Source organism: Crocodylus siamensis, chromosome 3 (genome assembly GCF_052110815.1).
Source record: "Crocodylus siamensis isolate JL-2025a chromosome 3, ASM5211081v1, whole genome shotgun sequence".
NCBI lineage: Eukaryota > Metazoa > Chordata > Crocodylia > Crocodylidae > Crocodylus > Crocodylus siamensis.
The window spans coordinates 164,359,978-164,380,923 of NC_143397.1; the positions used below are offsets into that span (position 1 = coordinate 164,359,978).

The window sequence follows — 20,946 nt, forward strand, 5'->3', positions numbered from 1 at the left end:
AGGAAGTTCCAGAGGTCATCTAGTTCAACCTTCTGCCTTAGCATCATCTTGATTCAAACCATTCTATGCAAATCCATAATCTAACTCACAGTAAAACTACTGTCAGCCATGACAACACTAACCTGCCACACAGATAAAACAAGGGGAGCATGGCAGCCAACATCTTGCTTCTGTAAAAGGTTGTTAATATATGCTCAAGAGATCTCAGGTAGAAGGCCATGCCCCTTGCTACAGAGGAAGCCAAAATCCCTGACAGTCCATATCAATCTAACCATGAGGTAAAATCCTTCCGGACCCCAAATATAGGGATCAGACTGAACTGCCTCCCAGTAGCTTTCAGGTCCACAATTCAATATGCTGGTCTTAACCTATAAAGCCATAACTAGCCAGAGTCCTACAAATCTAATGGAGCAGAAGGCAGTCTCTTATAATCTCCAGGGCATCAAGAACAAACTCCTGTAAGTACCATTTGTACAACAAATTCACTTGACCAAATCTTTGGTAGGTTATTCTCAGTTTTGCTGCTCAGCTGCAGGACTTGGCCTCCTGGAGGGCCATCACAGTGAGAGCTTTGGCCATCTTTCAGAAACAATATAAGAACATATTTGAGCAGGCTTTTAACAGGTGGGGCTAAGCTCTGAGTATTCCTTGGAGAACTGATTTATTATTGGCTTATTATTTTTTCTATTTTTACGTCTTTGTTATCGTAAGCCACCCTGAGCCTTTTTGAGGAGAGTGGCGTAGAAGTCAAATAAATTTTAAAAATTTAAACAGGACAGGAAGCAAAAAATCTATTTCTCCTTTCCTTTAGGACAAGTAATCTTAATGCTGAAAAGCTACACAGCTCTAGTCTAACTAAATATTTAGAAAACAAAATCAGAACTTACACTAAACTTAAACCCTGGTTGTGACTGAATCCCCAGCTGTTTGATTTCAAGCTTTGCCAACATGTATGTTACACGACTAGGTGCAAACATCAAGTAAATATTAGCATCTTCTTTTGGACGGATTTTGAGTTCCTGAGTACTGGTCAACCGCCCTTCTGTACCAAACGTACTCTGCAGCTATAAGTACAAATACAAGTTAATAAATGCAAGACAAATATAAAAAAAATCTTCTAATAAAATCAAATATACCACTAATAATCTTGATTCAGTTCATATAACTCAGTTTTATGAAATTACCACTATTTCAAAGTCAGGGTGAAAAAATAGTTTTGAGGTTACTGTCGCAAACAACTGGCAGAAACTAGTTTTTACTGTTCTCAGTGAAACAGGTGGTGCCTAGTTTCAAAGGACTAAACCTTCTGAAATGCACACTGATCATTTGTCTATTCATTTACCATGAGTTTTGAAATGTTACTGTTTGCACTGTACCCAATATCTGATCTCCATTTTTAAAAAACTTATGTAACAAAAGCACTTTTAGATTAAAATCTGAAAGGACACTATTTTAGGCAGATAAATACATTAACATTTACTAAAATAAGGCATCAATTTCAGATTCTCTAAACAACATTAAATAGAATTTTTCAATCTAACCTGAAAGCAGTCTTGATCCTGACCAGTTATCAACAATCGTAGATGCTGAGATGTAGATGGAGAATTATTTCTTAGAGTTAATTTCTGTAGACTGAAAAGCATTTAAGATAGATTGTAATATATGTAATTAAGCAATCAACTTAAATATCCATTTTATTCATAGCAAAGAATGGTCAATTTTTGGGAAGAACCAGTGGGTGGAAGGCAGAAAGTAGGAAACTGTAGATTTTGAAAAATACTTACCATCACAGAACATAAAATCTCTGGAATTCAGGTTTTAAATTCAGTACCCTGAGCCCCTATTTATCCTGATCTTTTGTGTAGTAATAGAGAAGAAAAATACTTGTACATAAACTAGTTCTGGTACAATGAAGTCCAGCGATCACTTAACTCGATGTTCTTAATCTGAACTCTGAAAACTTAAGCTAAATTCTCAAAAGATTAATTCTGCCAGTAAAATAGACTTCTCAGAATTACATACTATAATTTTAAGATATGACCTTAATTAATAGACTTTATCAAGACTGATGAATGAGCAAGAGGGACTTAGGCTATGGATAAACATACCAATACATTTGGAGCCATTTCAAAAGGGCAGCAGCTGTTACGTTCTAACTGTCTGGACAAGCCAGGTATGATACAAAAGCAGCAAAACCACTCCAGTTTTAAACACAGCTTCATTCAGTGCCAAATCTGAAGTGCATACCTGTGTGTGTACGCACACACATAAATATCTACCCACAATCACCCCCCCCCCAAAATGTACATGATGTTTTATTTTTAAGACAGAAATTTTTAGTTGCCAAGGAATTCATTTAGGAAAAACCAAATTAAATACATTACATGCACTAGAAGAGAGAGTGAACCAACCAATTAAAATAAACTTTTAATAAAAATCAAGTTGGTGTAAATTTCTTAAGGCCTGCTTTGGCCTACTAAGCAGCTAACATATCCATGGAATTTGATTTTTTTCCCATTGCTTTGAGCTACATCCTACAAATGAAGTTGTAGGCTGAAGAACCATCCTGCACATGGCTCTAGCGTATGACGAAAATTAAAACTTTAGATTCCATAGACATTAGGGCTGGAAGGGACCTCGGAAGATCGAGTCCAGACCCCTGCCCAAAGGGCAGGAAGTCACCTGGGGTCATAGGATCCCAGCAAGATAAGCATCCGATTTACTCTTGAAGATGTTCAGGTGCTTGAACCACCTCCGATGGCAGGCTGTTCCAGCCCTTGGGGGCTCAGACAGTAAAGAAATTCTTCCTTATGTCCAGCCTGAAACGCTCTTCCACTAGTTTATAACTGTTCGACCTCGTTATCCCTTGGGGCGCTCTGGTGAACAAACGTTCCCCCAGATACTGGTGGTCACCCCGATAAAAACTTATAGGTGGCCACTAGATCACCCCTGAGCCTGCACTTTTCCAGGCTAAAGAGCCCCATGGCTCTCAGCCTGTCATCATAAGGTCTGTTTTCCTGACCTCTGATCATGTGCGTGGCTCTTCTTTGGACTCTGTCAAGCTTCTCCACATCCTTTTTGAATTGTGGGGCCCAAAACTGGACGCAGTACTTCAGCTGTGGCCTCACCAAGGCCAAGTACAAGGGGAGAATGACATCCCGGGATTTGCTTGAGAAGCACCTATGGATGCAAACCAGTGTTTTGGTCGCTTTACCAGCTGCAGCATCACATTGCAAGCTCATTGCTCCATGCTGGCTATCCCTGAGGTTGTTGGTGTCAGCCAGTCCATAAGGATGGCCTGTTTAATAAACTTTTCTAAGACCTTCCCCGAGACAGAGGATTATTTAGCATATTCACTCTCTATTATCACTCGTATATTTTGGGCCACATCTACTTACATTTAAAGTCAAATTGCAAGTCTAAATACAAGCATTGTACAATCGCATTAACAAAACAAGCGTAGAGCAAATATTCTAAACAGGACAAAGATATAAAGGACTGTAATACTGGTACTTACTCTGCTCGTCCAAGTGCAACCCCTCCCCAAGCCACAAACTGCTTGTTGGAGAGAATAGGTGGGATGTCTGAGCAGGAGGGAGCTGTTGCCAAAGTCTTGTTTCTCATGATTTCCACCTCACCTTTTACCACCACTTCATACTGTGGCCCAGATGGAAACACAAGAATTTCCAAAATGCTATAAAAAAAAAAAAATCTAAATTAGACTACTAAAGTTGAGACTACATCATGCAAGAAACCTACTGGCTGATGTGCTGCAGATAGACAGAGCAGGTGGAACCACTTATTCACTTCCCATTTACAGATCTTGTTTCTTGAATTTAAAAGCAACTGAAAACATCTAATATTTGGACTGAACTTTTCTGAGTATATTTGCCTCAGGTTGATTTTTGGAACATTTTAACTGGAAATAATTAAGCTGTTTTACAGGAAGCAGCAAAAGCAGAAGGTTAAAATTCTGGCAACCTGTTTAAAAGGCTCTAAGTAGCAGGAACTTCATCTTTAGTAAAAGGTGGCCTGTATATCAGGGACATGCCTTCTTCATCCCTCTGAAAACACTGCCAAATTTGGCCTAGTAGTAAGTAAAGTAAGTAAAATTGGTTGATCTATAATGATTCCTCAAAAGCTCTGTTTACAGACAAAAAGCTTTAACTTGGGGCTCAAACCAAGAGCAGGAAGCCACTCACTTCCCTCTTGATGAGGGTCCACCCTGCCTTGCTGGACCTAAGCAGAAGTTTGGAAAAAGCAGCATTATCCAAATAAACCTAGAGATTGCAAAAGCAAGGGTAGAAGACTGGAATAAAGAACCAATTAAAAAAAAAAAAAAAAAGAAGGAAATTGGGATTGAGAAGTCCTAAGGAAGGGCAAAGAAAGGAACTGAAGTAACGAGGGAAGAGGGTAGGAGGCAGATCAAGTGAGGAGCTGAGAAAGGACGGAGAGTGACTATACAAGGAAGTCTGGATGGAGTAAAACAAAAAACTACTGGGCAGGACTAGCTAGATCAGTAAGGGCCAACTTTTTTTTGGCTACCATGCCACTCAAATCCCTTTCCCCTGCCTAATCTGTTGCACTGCTTTCTGCCACCTGCCCTATCTGCTGCCGTCTTATCTGCCCCCTCACTGATCTGCCATGTGCCACAGGGAGGCTACTTATGCTACTTGTGGCACAGGTGCTGCAGACTGATGACCCTAACGTAGAGTTGGATGGGGTAGTTCAAAACTCAGAAGTGGGTCACGGCTGTGAAAAAGTAGGCAAAGGTATCTGACTGCAACAGCTCAGAGCATAGAAAGAAATTTAAGATTCCCAAATCTCACTACTCCTCTGTGATGAGCATATATCTGAGAAATTTGCAAAGTGTCCTATTTGCCTCTGAAGTAGGTACACAGAAGATGGCTGTTTATTTGTTTTCAGTCATTCCAATAACTGAAGTGACTTGAGTCATGGGTTACACTGTGAAAGTTCTCAACTTGTCGACAACCTATACGGATGTCATTGTGAGGGACTGCGTGTCAATTTGTCTTTTTAAAACATTAGAACACACACTAAATCTACATGATAAAGTATCTTAAACTGCAATCTCAGGCTCTTAAAAAGTTCAAAAATACCAGATTTAAGGTTGTATGCAACTTAAAGATGACCCTTATTTGGGTAAAAATGTTTAAGGGTCACATAAACTAAAATGTGTCGTGAGGACACTTTAGTACTTAGAAAATGTGTAAGTACTTAGTTTTAAAAAGTCAGATGTGTCAATTTGAAAAAAACTCACATAATACTTGGGTGTTCACTCTGATGCCCTCTCTACACATGCAGATAAAGGCACAATAGGAACTAATGCACCATCTACACAATTGCACCTCCTGCTATTCCACACATGCATGACAGGAGGTGTGACTATAGGACTGAGAATTAAATCCCATCATGCCTCCTTGCCAGTGCAGGGCAAGCCCAGGATTGGGCTCTCCCTGCACTGCCAACAAGCAAACTCCAATGGCTGGGAGCCCCATCAGCTGACCTGGGCTCCCATCTGCAAGGGTGCCTCAGAGGTCCCTGGGACAGGAACGCCATGGTTGACATGGTACCCCAGCATCAGCTGCAGTCTCCCAGCCATAGGGGGGTCCCCACAGCTGGGAGCCCTGTCAGCTGATGGAAGAAAGTGCTCTCACAGCTGAGCCAGCATCAGCTGGGAGCTCCCAGGCCTAGGAGGTGCACATGGGCCACACCAGCTTGCAACTCCGATCAGCTGACAGCCACACATTCAGTTAATGACATGACAGGAAGCAGCTGCAAAGTCACTATGCATACTTTGTAACATATTCCACTTTTTAATCACACTATTAACTGAATGAACATGTGGCCAGGTGACTACTTAAGGCATGATTAACTGGTTAATCTTACCTCAAGTGGAACATGTAGATGGGGCCTAAGAAATGTAGCCAAATTTTAGGTTTGTATGTGGCAGCTGGTTTTTTGTAAGAACCACTTAACCTTTACAGGTAATGTACAAGAAAAGCCAGAAGAGAACGTTATTCAAATGGTATAGAAATGAACAATTTCTGGAATGCAGAACAATCAAGTTCAGAAAATGATCTGAAAAAATGATTGGACACAAAGGGTCCTACTGGATCGAAAGGAAATTTACATAAAATAATATTAGTATATGTAGACCAAAGGGGAGTCGCAGGAGCAAAGCATTTTTGCAGATGTAAAACGGATATTTTGTTTCACAGGCCTGTTGTAAATATAACTTTTAGGAAGAGGGCAGATATGACGAATGCTATGAAAAAACCCCATGAACAATCCCATTTTCTGAGCATGGTTTGAATAATGTCCAGTAAAGATATGGGCCAACACACTTAATGAACTAGTGAGCACTATTTTCTGCAGATGATGGTTTAGGGTTTAATACAATTCAAGAATAAAGAGACTGTTTTCCACGAATATTGAAGAGCACAAAGAGATCAGTCTTCAGAGAACAGATACAATGGCAGGAAGAATCTTAAATGCTTGGCTGAAGGAAGGGAGGTAGATGTTATTTATTTAGATTTTAAGAAGCCCTTTGACACAGTGTCAAAGCCAATTCTGATAAATAAACTAAACAGTTTCAATCTAAATTATTACACAGTCCAGTGGGTAGAAAACTGGCTTAAGGGACGCCCCCAGAGAGCAGTGGTGGCCAGGTTGGTTTCTACCTGGAGAAACGTGGGCAGCGGAGCTCCCAAGGCTCTGTCCAGGGACTAGTACTGTTCAATATCTTTATTACACGAGGACGAGGAAGTAGAAAGCACCCTGTCCAAGTTTGCTGATGACACCGAACTATGAGGCGAGGTACACAAACCAGATGGCAGGAAGTGAATCCAGCCTGATTTGGACAGGCTAGGGAAGCGGGCTGAACAGAATAGGATGCAGTTTACCAAGGACAAGTGTCATGTGTTGCACCCGGGGAGGAAGAATCATCACTACCCCTCTAGTCTGGGAGGCACCACTTTAAGTAGCACAACTGCGGACAAGGATCTTGGAGTCGTAGTCAACTCCAGAATAAACAGGAGTCACCAGTGTGATGAGGTAGTAAGTAAAACTAACCACGCCCTTTCTGGCATAAGTAGGTGCACTGCAAACAGGTCTAGGGAGGTTATACTCTATGCAGCATTGGTCAGGCCGCAGCTAGAGTACTGTGTCCAGTTTCACGTGCCACACCTCAGGCGGGATGTGAATGGCCTGCAGAGGGTTCAGAGGACGGCCACTCATCTGGGTAAAGGCCTACAGAAAAAAACCCTACGTGGACCGATTGGGAGACCTGAACCTCTTCAGTCTCCGCAAGAGGAGGCTGAGGGGTGATCTTGTGACCACCTACAAACTCATTGGGGGAGGTCAGCAAGAAAGAGCAGATACCATGTTTACCAGGGTGCCCGTCGGGATTCCTAGAAATAATGGCCACAAACTGGAAGAGAGCAAATTCAGATTGGACATCAGGAAAAATTTCTTTATGGTGAGGGTTCCCAAAATATTGAATACACTTCCACAGAAGGTGGTGCTGTCCCTTTCCTTCGAGGTATTTAAAAAGGAGATTGGACAGACACGTGGCTGGGGTCATCTGACCCCAGCACTCATTCCTGCCCAGGACAGTGGGTTGGACTTGATGATCTAATAGGTCCCTTCTGACGCTAACATCTATGAAACCCTGCTTTTCCAGACTGCTAGACCCATCAAGCGTGCCAAATCTCTTTAAACTCTAGGCAAGCTAAATTAGGTGATAAAGGAGATTTCTTCCAAGAACTAAAATACCGAAATGCTGGTGTAGCTTGGCAAGAACAACATGCTTTGCATGATATGGGAAAAGGTCCGCACACAGGAAGATTTGAAAAATTAACACTTTTTTGTAGTTAATGTCATCACACCTGTTCACCACCCCAGGCTAAAAATAATCTATACCATTTATTCTAAATAGGCAGGCAAACAGGTTATAACATTACCTTTCTCCACTGCCTTTTAAACTTGTTGGAGAAAATGTGACTACTATTTCTTGTTCTTCTCCAGGCTTAAGGAACAGATCCTCAGGTTGGACACAAAAGCAGTTATCTTGATTTGAAGTCTGAAAAACAGAAAATTTGTTTTATATGCATTTTGTAGGAGTAAACAAAGACTCTTAGCTTGTTATCAACTGGTTGGGTTTCTCTTTTAGGATATACAATTGAGGCAGCTCACACGATGGTCCCTACACTTCCTCAAAATTCTGTACCAGATGAATAGTTTAAACAGAAGCCTTTTGTTTCCGGATTGAAAATTTAAGCTTCTGAAATGGTTGCATCTTAAAAGTTAACTATGAACTAAAAAAATCATGCTATGAACACAAAACTAAAGCAGCCAATACAGATATGCCCGATGGACAATGACAGAATGAAGCGGGTAAGACACCACTCAAGAAAAAAGTGTCATGTAAGTTTTTGGATGCAGGCATTTGGGATGAAATCAAGTCAATGTTATCTCTTGCTGAACTGCTAATTTTAATGCAAGTATCCATGACTATTCATTGAGCACATACTGTTCTGAAGGAAGAGCATCTATTGTTTAGAACAAAATATATTTTTGTAAACATCTATTTTGAAGTACCAAAATTTTTTCTCCTAGAAGAGAAAACAACAATTCAACCTTCTTGGAATAAATACAAACCAACATGACTATTACTAAAAAGTAACACATTTCAAAAGAAAGGAAGAGCAGAAATCATCTAACTGCTTTTTAATGGATGGGTAGCAAGCTTAAGAATGAGGACAGCTCTCAGGTAGGAAAAGTGGTTAGCCACTAGACTAGAGACACAGAGATTTTTCTTAAGAAAAGTCAAAAACAAGAGGTGATAGAAATAAACTCACTCAAGCTCCTACATTACCCAACAGCAGTGTGATAAGAAGTAAAATGAGAAGATTTAAAAAGGTCAAGATTAAGATATACTGTTAGTATAGAAAAGTTGGGATGCTTGATTTTCAAAGATCAAGCTCTCACAGAAATACAGCAATTATCAAAACTCCTGTATAAACTGAAAAAGATAATGTAATACTAGAAACATATTTTAGAAAGCAATATTCCATATTATTTAATACTTGCTGCTGAGTCATGTTGCCAGGTTCAGAATTGGGATGCTTATCTTGGGACTTAAGGAAGAGTTAAGCTTAATAGTATTCTTATCATGCCTTTCTGTAACTTCAGCTATGAACCAGAATAGTTACCAGCTTTAATTTAATCCTATAAATCAGCTATTATATTTTTTATCCTTTTGTAATACATGGTTAGCCAGTATTCGGGGCCTTGCTAGGCTTGCCCTTGCTATCACTGATATCTAACCTTTGATGCTGTTTTATACTTGGCATAATCTTGCTCAATTACAAAATACATATATGAATTAAGGAGAAAAGAACCCAGCAAATTATTTCCTTACTCAACCCAACTCAAGTCTACCACTTCAGCAACTAGCTGAAAACCTGCAGTCTCTACTGCCTCTCAGATTCAGGCTAACTCCCCCACTGCACAACTCATTCTCCTCAGCCCATGTTTACAATATGGGCAACCGCGCAGTCCTTATGGCTTAGCTCTAGTCTGTCACATGGTAGCCTCACAGACTTCCTATTGACACTAGCAGATGTGATACTCAAAGAGAGAGTTATCATCTTCATATCCAAGGCAGTGTCGGGTGGTAGGGAATTGCTGGGCTCAAGAAGTCTTTGCTCACAATCTTTGTTTGTTGTCTCTACTTCCCTGGGGCAAACCCCCAACAAAGCAAACAAACAAGTAGAATGGGGTCTTTTCCCAAACCCCCAAGAAGTGCTCAGGCTGGGCTTTGCTACTGCTAGCCTGCCTTCTTCCTTCTCTCTTGTTTCTCCAGCAACTCAGTCTCTCAGTTTCCAGCTTGCCTTTCAATCTTTTGCAAAGCCCTGGGAGAGACAATCCTGGCATGGTGCTCAGAGCTCATCCAAAAGCTGACCTGCTTGCCCTCTGCCTCTTAGCTTCCCTCTCTCTGAACCCTGGGAGCTTAACTTCCATGGAACCAACCAGTTATGTTCCTCAGTTGGCCCAGTCCACTGTAGCAGGCTTGCAATTACTTGTATACTGCCTACAGCTACACAGCAGCCCTGGAAGCATCCAGACTGCTATAGTCTATAGAGGGACTCTGCAGGAAAAAGTTACAGAAAATTAAACTACAAATGTTAAAGAGTTTTAAAGTGGGTGTTTCAACTAAGAGTAAAAAGTAGCTATTCAATCCTGCCTCACAAAATTAAGTCAAAGTATAGTTCAGGGTGGTCAACCCCTGGCCCACAGGCCGTAGAATCTAACCCACAGGGCTCCCAAGGGTCTGTAAACTTGGTGACAGGGAAGTGATAGCAGCAGTATTTGCTGTTCCTCTGCTTGCAGTTTTTTAGGTGGGGGATGCAGGCAGCATGGGGCCTCATCTGGGCCCACACTACTCATCTGGCCCGTAAGGTCAAAAGATTGAGCACTACTGATATAGCTATAACTACCTTGCATAAAACCTCTGGAAATTTTTTTTGAGTACTGAATGGAGGAGAGAGAGAGTGCTGTAATCTTTCTCTTGTAATCATAGTTTTCAAGATTACTTCCATCAAAACAGCCACGTTGATTTTTCTGAGCACTATGGTCCCAAAGGAGAACCAGACTGGAAGGTTAAATGGGATCCTTAAGGCCACCTCCAGTTTTGACACAGTATGTGCAGCACAGAAGCAATGTTTCCAAGATTACTAAACTAATAAGAAGTTATCTTACCTTAATTTTTAAATAGACTTCAATATTTCCAGCATTCTTTAAAGGCAGTTGTTGTTTAGCTGAGGAACCCACACTAGCTGACAAACATATAGTCTGAAAAAAAATGTAGTTCCACTTTATAGCAAAGCAAATGTAGTGAACACAAAGACTGAAGAGAAATCTACTGTATTTATTCACATTCCACATATACATCCTCCCATTCCCCATCAAGCCTTTGAAACTGGGATATGCAATTTAAGCACAGAAGCTGGTTTTTCTTCACAGGAAGAAAAGCATAGAAACACTATGTTCCAATGGCTGCCAAAATGCCAACTCCTTCTCTGGCCCAGCTAGAAGAAGGTTAAGCCCTCTTACAAACACTATGGAACTTCTAGTAGCTATTTGTTGAACACTGTAGCTTGTGCCTGAAAGAGCAACTGAGCTGGCTCAGGGTAAACAAGCTGCTTCATTCAGTCTCCTGCCATGCCACATGTAGTATCTTGATGAGGCTTGTGGTATGGAAACACTTACTTACAGGAACTTGCATAAATAACTATTTACACTAAAGAATTAACGCGTCTTGCTACTTTCCTTCCAAGCATCTGGGGGCTAACCTTGTTGCTGTTCTGACACCAGGAAGTTCCTGCTACCTAACTCAGACTCTCTCATGAGATGTCACACTCCCTGGACACTGTTTCTTGGAGGACTTACTCGGTCATACAATCAGCCATGACTGTAAAAATAATATTCTCCTACACTGCCTTCCAAAGACAAGGTACACATCTTTCTTGGACATGCATGGATTGTCAGAAGATGCAGTACACTAAAAGCTTACTTTTTTGTAGAAGAATACCTGCAAGTCTTGTGGTGCATGTATCCTGGCTGTTCCAGCTCTTGCTCGGAGGGGAATGCTTTTTATCACATTAGTAGGCCCCAGACTATCAACCTCCACATCAACTCGTGCTATGAATTCATCTGCTGGACCCAAAGTACCTAAAGGCAAAGAAAACAAAAAATTCAACCACGATTCAAAATTATGAGTATGACATCTGTGCTTGTTGTTCACTGTGATACATCCTGACTCTACATGAGGCATGGTATACCTCTGAGACATGTGCAGGGTGCTCTTGCACCTTTAAGGGTACCCTTCAGCTGTAAGCCCCTAATTGCCATCTGAAACTTGACCACTGAAGACAGAGTGAGATGCTCCAAAGGTCACTTCCCTCAGCTTCACTAATCTCAGCTAGGTATTTCTAAGTCATAACAGAAATTTTGCCAGCTAAAAGAATCACAGTCTTGTCTAGTATCCTGCTCAGAAAAGATAGATCTCCCCACCCTTGAAAGGGGCCTGCTAGTATGGTCAAATGCTCTGAGATCACAGCCAAAACTGGCAATAAGTATTATAAAAGACACAAAAGACTTTTTACAAAAACGAGCAAACGTAAGAACCCAAACAAACAGTAACTATATGCCAAGATACAGGCAGAGATATAAGAATGAACACACAAAAGAAAATATCAGAACAATAATCTGATCTTATTCTACATCTTAAACCCAAGACTGCAGTTTTACCCAGCTCAACAGGTTAGAAAGCACCTCCTACATCTGTTATCAGCCAGAACACACAGCCCACTGGCCAAGGGAATCTAGCTTTCCTACGCCCAGAAAAAGAAAAGAGGAAGACTCGCTCTCCTGTCAAGGCTGATGTATAGTTACTTATCTGGTCATTTCCACATATTATTCTCTGGATTCTTGAGGAGCCCATGCTATGCATATAGCTTCTTCCCCTTCCTTCATTCCCTCCTCCACTAAAAAAAGGTGCATATTTATCAGCCTAGAATTCTTTTCTGATTTAACTACCACCAGGAGAATATTTGCATTCTTTTAGATGTATCCCAAAATACTGTTTTTCTCACTTAATTTTCTCCACTGAGAGAAATGTTCATCCTTTAATAGCCTGCCTAGCCAGATGTTATTCTTAGATTTCTTTTAAAATGTAGATTATTTTTGGTCTGGAAGGGTCTGTCTCATGCCTCAAGCCTCATAATGGTCTGCAACCAGCACCCCTATTTGATGAGTAACACTTGGATGCTAATTCTCAGGGCCCCTCTATATCTTCAGGGAAAGGTGCAATGGGATCAAATACATGATCCACACAAACTTGCCTCCTGCCATGCCATGTGTACATGGCAGAAGACATGATTGTGGGATCATGGATTAGATCTTACTGCACTTTACTGCTAGTGCATGGGGAGCCCAATCCTGGGCAGCAACAAACAGCAGTGACAAGCAAGCTCCCGCAGCTAGGAGCCCCCTCAGCTGAGGGGCTCCCAGCTCTGGGTCCACTTACCCCTGCAGCTGGAGATCACAGCCATGCCCAATGGCTGCTGGGACCTAGCTGACTCCTGGTACTGGTGAGGTACACTGCTGGGATCCGAAGTCAGCCACTGTTGAGGCTGAGAGTCCCCTTAGTTATGGCATGGTGCACCCCTGTGGCTGGGAGCTCCATCAGCTGGTAGGGGAGACCCCGCTACATGTGCAAATTAAAGCTGAATAGCAACCAGGTATGGTATACACATTTTTTAAGTCTAACTTTATAGCTGTCTAGACCTTTTTATGATGGGACAGATGCATTGCATGCATAGCTGCTTCCAGTTAATTGTGCAATTAACCAGCTGAGAGGGCCTCAGTGATTACTTCTTTCAAGGTGAATAGGCGAGGAATGTTTAAGTTAATCACTGCTCTAGTAACCAGTATTGGCTAAAGCATAAAAACTGCATCAAAATTACAATCGTTTCTATACACTGCGATATCTGTACAAGAATATATAGCTAAATACAGCTTAACACCACCTATCTGTAGAGATAACACGTGCTCAGTAAGGCTCAAGAACACATGTATGACCATCTTATGAATGCCTCCACATTTTGTGGGGTTTATGACATTCAGTATTTTATTTTGGCAGCAGCTGTTCAATGATCATAATAAAAGCTGAGGAAAAATTTGTATGTCCTGCAATGAACAGCCACATTCTGAAACCTTGTACATAAGAAAAACATAGTTGTCAACACATTTAGATTGTGAAGCATTCACACTAAGATATCAGAGAGAACTGAAATATAGTTATATTTTCCCCAATAGTCAGGGAATAGACTGATCTATAAAACACCAAGGTAGATCATTCAAAAACTAAGACATAATAGAAGCCACAATTAAAATGTTTCATTTCATTCATAACCATTTCCCTTGAGTCTTAAAGCAAACTTTAAACACCAAATTTTCTATACAAAAAAAGAGTCAAACTGTTATACCTGAACAAGAGATGTGTTTCTTTGGTGCATGGAACAGAACCCAGACTACTAAAGTTTCAGGATCCTGAAAAAAATAAATCATATTTTTAATGGACACAAAGAAAATTAACTTTATTGGAATGCAAGCTTGTAGCAAGTACTGAATATAGAGCATTACAAGTTTCTTAAGGCAAGGATTTCTTAAGGTGATATATTTTATTGGACCAACTACGTTGCTGGAATAAGTTAGACAAGCTTTTGAATGCAAGACATTTTTTGCCAGGTCTCTCATCACAGAAAGCTAGGCACAGGATCTTCCTGAGATGAGAGACCTGATGAAGAACATCTTCCATTTGAAAGCTTGTCTAGCTTTTTCCCAGCTATGTAGTTGATGCAATAATCACCCTAAGAAATCCTTGCCTTCACATAATTGCTGGACCATCATGGCTATAGCAACACTCTTCAACTACAAGTTTCTTTAGATCATTTTGAAAATGTACTTCCATGATAACAGGCAAAACGTATTTTATTATAAACACTAAAGCTACAAATATTCTTCCTTAGATATAGGTGAGCCAATATTTTTAGGAACCATCTGGATTTCTTTTATCATACTATTAAGCATAAAGAGGAAATGGAATAATGAAGTCAAAATTCAAAATAATCTTGTACCCAATTTTAACTAAAAAATTCCATAAGCTGTTGGAATTTTCTGATATTTAAAACAAAACTACAGCTAAAAGAGCTGCCTATCCTCTTCATCTACTTATAACATACTGACAGCTGAAATACTAGCTAGTCACTCAGCTATCTGGGCTGCAGGAAAGAGGAAGAATGGTATTGAGTGAGTTTTTTTAATTTTGTTTTTGCAAACAATACAATTTCCTTATAATTTTCTATAAATAATTACTGTGAATTCAGTTATTGGGAAACAGAATTTTTTTTAGGACAATACTGGAAGAACTAAGTTTTACAACATGTAGACTACTTACTTGACCATTGCAATTCGCATGCATCACATGGTTTACAACCGATGGAGCTGCAATTGGAAAGAATGCACCAGTTTGGAATGAACATCCATTAACAGGCTCCTTGGAAAATGTGAAGCAACGCCAGGCTACTGCATTCTGTCAATAAAATGTACTTTAAAAAAAACAACCCAACTATAAACACCATATTTTTCTTACCAGCAAGGCTGATAAGAGACATCTAGAAATTTAAGTAAAGTTCTACTAATACTATATAGTCAAAGTCAAGTTAAAATTACTAGTTCAAGATTTTTATGTATTGAAGAATATTCCTAAATATCTGAGCATCCATAAGAATTTAAATATGTCTTCATCAAAACTTCATTCTTACCAACAGATTTACGGTTACAGAAAGGTCACTGTTACTATATATAAACTGACACTTACTGCATTGATAATAAGTCTGATTGGCACAGAAGCCTGGGTCTTGTTGATCAGTTTTAGTGGAAGAGACTTCCAACTGCCACAGGTCAAGTCACCAAAATCTAGACCATCAGTTTTTCCTGTTTCCACCTGATGACAGACAGAAATAAACAATGCTTTACAAGTAGTTATTTCAAATTGTGACTGCGTACACATGTTCAAGTGATCTAGGAAAACTCTCTTAGGTTTGTTTTCCTAGTAGAAAAAAAGCTGACCCAGAGACCCTGAACAGTTGTTCAGGGTCTAGTCCGACCCCCCATGATCTGTCTAGGTCCCTTCCGACTCATTGATTCTATGTCCGAATGCCAATTTGCTGCACAGCCAGGCAACCCCTGTGCACACATTTCAGCTTGCTCCGCAGGTTCCCAGCCTGCCTAGTGACAGTTGACAGTAATGCAAAGAGTATGCCTGATTGGCTCCCTGGACCCACGGGAGAAAGGAGTAAAGCACACTACGATGTAGAGTCCTGACTCCAGTGTAACATGCATGGGTGTAAGCCTTCTGCGCCCCCATGAGCCCAGGGACCCCAACAACAACCCCAGGACCCCTGATGAGCCCTGGGCTGCCAGCAGGTAAGCAGGAGCCCATGGAGGGAGGGATCTACTCAGCTGGGAGCGGGCTAAGTTGGTGGAAGAGGGTCATGCCCCCCCCCAGCTCCTACTTCGTCCAGGCCTGCAGGGAGCCGTGTGACCGGAGCCTCACAAACAGGCCGTGCAAACAGGTGTGCTCCTGGGCCCGGCGCACCAGTTTGCACAGAAGGGCGAGTGGGAGGGCCCAAGTCCCTGCCTGTGAGTCCCTCAGGGTAGATGGCCCCAGCCACAGCCAGCCCACCAGCAGCATGACACAGATGGGCATGCGCCACACCCCGAGGGTCCCAAAGGGCTCTGCAGCCCCCCGCCCTCTGGCACCTCAGAGATGGCCACCCAGACAGAGCCCATGGTTCCGGGCTTCACGCACATGGAGCCTTTGGCTTTTGGCTGCAGGAGCTGCCTGTCCCTTTTTCAGGCTCTGGGGCCCAGGAGCGTGGCCAGCTCCCCTTGTGGGGTCTGCTCCCTACTGGGGTCGCTGGTGCACCAGCTGGAGGGGCTCCAGGCCACAGTCCAGAGACCGCGTGCCATCAGGGACCGTGAGCAGGAGACAGACTCCTACTGCCAGACCCTTTTCCTCCAGGAGGCAGAGGGTAGACCACAGTCTCCCTCTAGGACAAGGGAGGATCCAGGGACCTCCCCTTCTGTCCAGCCATGGGGTTGGACCAAGGTGGTCAAGGGCCCCAGGGCCCACCGCACCAAGGCCCCTGCCCCGCTGGAGCTTTGCTACAGGTACAAGCCTCTTGCAACCCCAGCAGAGCCTGCTGAGTTGCCAGCTCCCACAGGAAACACAGAGGACTCTGTAGCTACCATCCCCAGTCTTCCCAAGACCAAACGCAAAGTGTTTGTCATGGAAAACTCCATCCTGAGGGGGACTAAGAGGGCAATCTGCCGCCCTGACCCCTTAGCCCAGGAGGTCTGCTGCTTCCTGGGGGCCCGCATCCGAGACATTGCGGAGAAGGTCCCTAAGCTCCTCCAGCCCACTATCCCATGCTCCTCATCTATGTAGGCACCAATGACACAGCTCCGAACGCTCCTAGCTGGGTCATGAGGTGCTACAGGGATTTGGGTGCGGGGTTAAAGGCTCTGGGGGTACACATGGTGTTTTCTTTGATCCTCCCAGTCTCAGGCTATGGCTGAGGAGCGAGAGAAGGATCCAGGTAGTCAACCAAAGACTATGGCTCTGGTGTCATCGGGAAGGCTTTGGCTTCCATGACCACAGCCCGCTCTTTGGCGAGAGAGGCAGTGAGCTGTTGGGAAGGGACAGCCTCCACCTCTCTTCATCAGGGAGGAGGCTCTTCTCAGCTACACTGGCTGACCTGCTCCACCAGGCTTTAAAACTAAGCCTGCTGGGGAATGAGGGGACTACTGCCACTGCTGGCCCACTGAGTGGCCCCTGCAAAGTCAGCAGGCCAAGGCACATAAGGGACTCACCCAAGCCCCAGCCCTGGAACAAAATGTAGGCAAGGCAAGGGCCCCTAAGGGGACACTTGCATGTCTATACGCAAATGCCAGGAGCCTGGGGAATAAACAGGAGGAACTTGTTCTCCTGCTAAATGCAAATAACTACAATCTCACTGGGATAATGAAGACCTAGTGGGACTCCACCCATGACTGGACCACAGGTATAAACAGCTATACCCTGTACAGGAGGGATCAAGTAGATAAAAGGGGAGGGGGGCATAGCTCCCTCTGTCAAGAAAAGCTATGCATCCCTGCAAGCCGACATTGGCACCCACAGTGGATGACTTGAGACCCTCTGGGTTAAAATCCGTGGGGAACACGGCACAGGCGATACAATGGTGGGGGTCTACTACAGACCCCCTACCCAGAGCCAAGACCTTGACCAGGAGTTCACCAGGAAATTGGCTGAGGCCACATGGTCCCAGCGTATGGTTGTCATGGGAGACAACCATCTCGTGGGAGGAGCACTCGGCCAAATCCGAGCACTCGTAAAGCTCTCTCGTGTGGACGACCTCTATCTGATGCAGGAAGTCCACGGGCCAACAAGAGGTAAAGCGCTGCTTGACCTCATACTGGCAATTGGGGATGACCTAATCAGCAACCTAACAATAGAAGGGAAGCCGGGTGACAGTGATCATGAATTGATCACCTTCATCATCTGCCGTAAAGCTGGCAAGTCAGTCAGTAATACAGAAGTCCTCGACTTCAGGAAAGCTGACTTTGACAAGCTAAGGAGGCTTGTCAGAGAGGCCCTAAAAGGCCACAACACAATGGAGAAGGGAGTTCAGGATAAGTGGTTGCTCCTCAAGGGAGCAGTCCTAGATGCGCAAGCAAAGTCCATCCCGTTTCAAAGGAAAGGCAGCAAAAGGGCACAGCAGCCCCCTTGGCTCTCCAGGGAACTGGCGGACCTCCTGCATCTTAAAAGGAAGACCTACAAAGGATGAAGGACTGGAACTGCCACTAAGGAGGAACACTCTGCTTTAGTACAGACTTGCAGAGAGCAAAACAGGAAAGCCAAGGCTGTGATGGAACTCCAGCTAGCTATAAATATCAAGGACAATAAGAAGTCCTTTTTTAGATATGTGGGGAGCCAGAGGAAAAGCAAGGGCAACACTGGACCCCTCCCACAGATGGGGCAACTGGCAACTGACACCCAGGAAAAAGCAAACTTGTTAAATGGGTACTTTGCGTCAGCTTTTCACCAGTTTCATGGGTCGGCCCTGCCTACCATGGGTCGGCCCAGCCTACCATGGGTCAGGGAGGCACCAGTGAGGGAGATTCTTTGCCCTCCATCGAAGCTGACCTTGTGAAGGAGTCAGTTCAAGTCAGTGGGTCCAGATGCTCTCCACCCCACGGTGTTGAGGAAGCTAGCTGGGGTTATTGCAGGGCCCTTGACATGGCTTTACGAGCGCTCGTGGTGCTCGGGCCAGGTGCTGGATGATTGGAAGATAGCTAACGTGGCCCCCATCTTCAGAAAAGGGAAGAGAGAGGACCTGGGCAACTATAGGCCCATCTGTCTTACCTCAATCCTAGGGAAACTCTTTCAAAAGATCCTCAGGGAGCACATCTGTGATGGGCCGGCTTCAGGGATGATGCTCAAGGGCAACCAGCACGGTTTCATTAGGGGCAGGTCATGTCAGACCAACCTGATTGCCTTTTATGATCAGGTCACAAAGGCAATGGATGCAGGTGTCACCATGAACCTAGTCTTTCTAGACTTCAGCAAGGCCTTTGACACCGTCTCCTACCCCATCCTCATTAAAAAACTAGGCAACTGTGGCATTGATGCCTACAGTCAGATGGACTGCAGATTGGCTCAAGGGTCGTACTTAGAGGGTGGTGATGGATGGGTCATATTCAACCTGGGGGGAAGTGGGCAGCGGAGTCCCCCAGGGCTCGGTCCTTGGGCCCGCGCTGTTCAATATCTGCATCAGCAATTGAGACGACAGGATGAAATGCAGCCTGTTTAAATTCGCTGATGATACCAAAACTTGGGGTGAGGTGAGCACCCTAGTAGGGAGGGAAAGATTGCAGCAAGATCTGGATAGGTTACACGAGTGGGCTGACATAAACAGGATGCATTTCAATACTGACAACTGCAGGGTGCTGCACTTGGGTAGTAGAAACCAGCAGCACACTTATAGAATGGGAAACTCCCTTCTTGAGAGCACGGGGGCAGAAAGGGAGCTTGGAGTCATTACTGACTCCAAGATGAACGTGGGCCAACAACGTGAGGTTGCGGTTGGCAGGGCTAACCGGACCTTGTCGTGCATCCGCAGGTGCATCTCAAGTAGAGCCAAGGAGGTGATCCTCCCCCTCTATGCGACGCTGGTCAGGCCACAGCTGGAGTACTGTGTCCAGTTCTGTGCGCCCCACTTCAGGAGGGATGTGGACAACATTGAGAGGGTCCAGAGGAGGGCCACATGATCCAGAGACAACAGGGCAGACCCTACAATGAGAAACTGAGGGACCTAAACCTGTTCAGCCTTCACAAGAGAAGGCTGAGGGGGGGACCTGGTGACTGTCTGTAAACTCACTAGGGGGGACCAGAAGGGTTCGGGAGACACTGTTTCCCCTAGCGCCCCGTGGCATAACAAGGAATAATGGACACACGTTATTGGAGAGTAGCTTTAGATTAGACATGCGCAAGATCACAATCAGGGCGGCTAGGATCTGGAACCAACTTCCAAGGGAAGTGGTGCTGGCTTCTACCGTGGGGGTCTTTAAGAAGAGGCTTGATGCCTACCTGGCTGGAGTCATTTGAGTCCAGTTTTTCTCCTGCCCAGGCAGGGGGGTCGGACTTCAAGATCTACAAGGTCCCTTCCGACCCTACTTCTACGAACCTATCTATGAACCTTGACAGGCTGGATACCTTCAAGTCAGCCAGCCCTGATGGGTTACACCCAAGGGTACTCAGGAAGCTGGCGAGCATCATAGCTAGGCCCCTGGCACAGATCTTTGAGAGCTCTTGGTGCTCTGGTGAAGTGCCCAATGATTGGAAGAGTGCCAATACCGTACCTATCTTCAAGAAAGGGAGGAAAGTAGATCCGGCAAACTACAGGCCCATCAGCCTGACCTCTATCCTGGGAAAGGTCTTGGAAAAGATCATCAAGGAAGCCATCCTTAATCAGACTAGCTGAAGGCAATATCCTGAGGGATACCCAGCATGGGTTTGTTGTGGGTAGGTCTTGCTTGACCCATCTCATTTCCTTTTCTGACCAGGTGATATACCACCTGGACAAGAGGAAAGAGATCGATGTTGTATACCTCGACTTTAAAAAAGTCTTTGATCTGGTATCCCATGATCACCTCTTGGCTAAACTGGCTAACTGTGGCCTTGACATCACCACAATCCGCTGGCTGGGGAACTGGCTCTGCGGCAGGACCCAG

The 20,946-nt window shown here is 43.9% G+C and overlaps 1 protein-coding gene across 2 annotated transcripts in view; it reads right to left on the reverse strand.

Moving 5' to 3' along the window:
* The window catches only part of CEP192 (centrosomal protein 192), a 106,651-nt gene that overhangs the window by 31,968 nt on the left and 53,737 nt on the right, over positions 1 to 20,946 (reverse strand). For both annotated transcript variants that reach the window (XM_090039623.1, XM_090039622.1), the window contains exons 22-30: positions 15,470 to 15,595; positions 15,047 to 15,181; positions 14,076 to 14,139; positions 11,618 to 11,757; positions 10,786 to 10,878; positions 7,986 to 8,104; positions 3,518 to 3,694; positions 1,542 to 1,632; positions 888 to 1,064 (exon numbers count right to left, since the gene is read on the reverse strand). In XM_090039623.1, the coding sequence (XP_089895749.1) occupies positions 888 to 1,064; positions 1,542 to 1,632; positions 3,518 to 3,694; positions 7,986 to 8,104; positions 10,786 to 10,878; positions 11,618 to 11,757; positions 14,076 to 14,139; positions 15,047 to 15,181; positions 15,470 to 15,595 (1,122 nt within the window). The remainder of the gene's footprint in view (positions 1 to 887; positions 1,065 to 1,541; positions 1,633 to 3,517; positions 3,695 to 7,985; positions 8,105 to 10,785; positions 10,879 to 11,617; positions 11,758 to 14,075; positions 14,140 to 15,046; positions 15,182 to 15,469; positions 15,596 to 20,946) is intronic.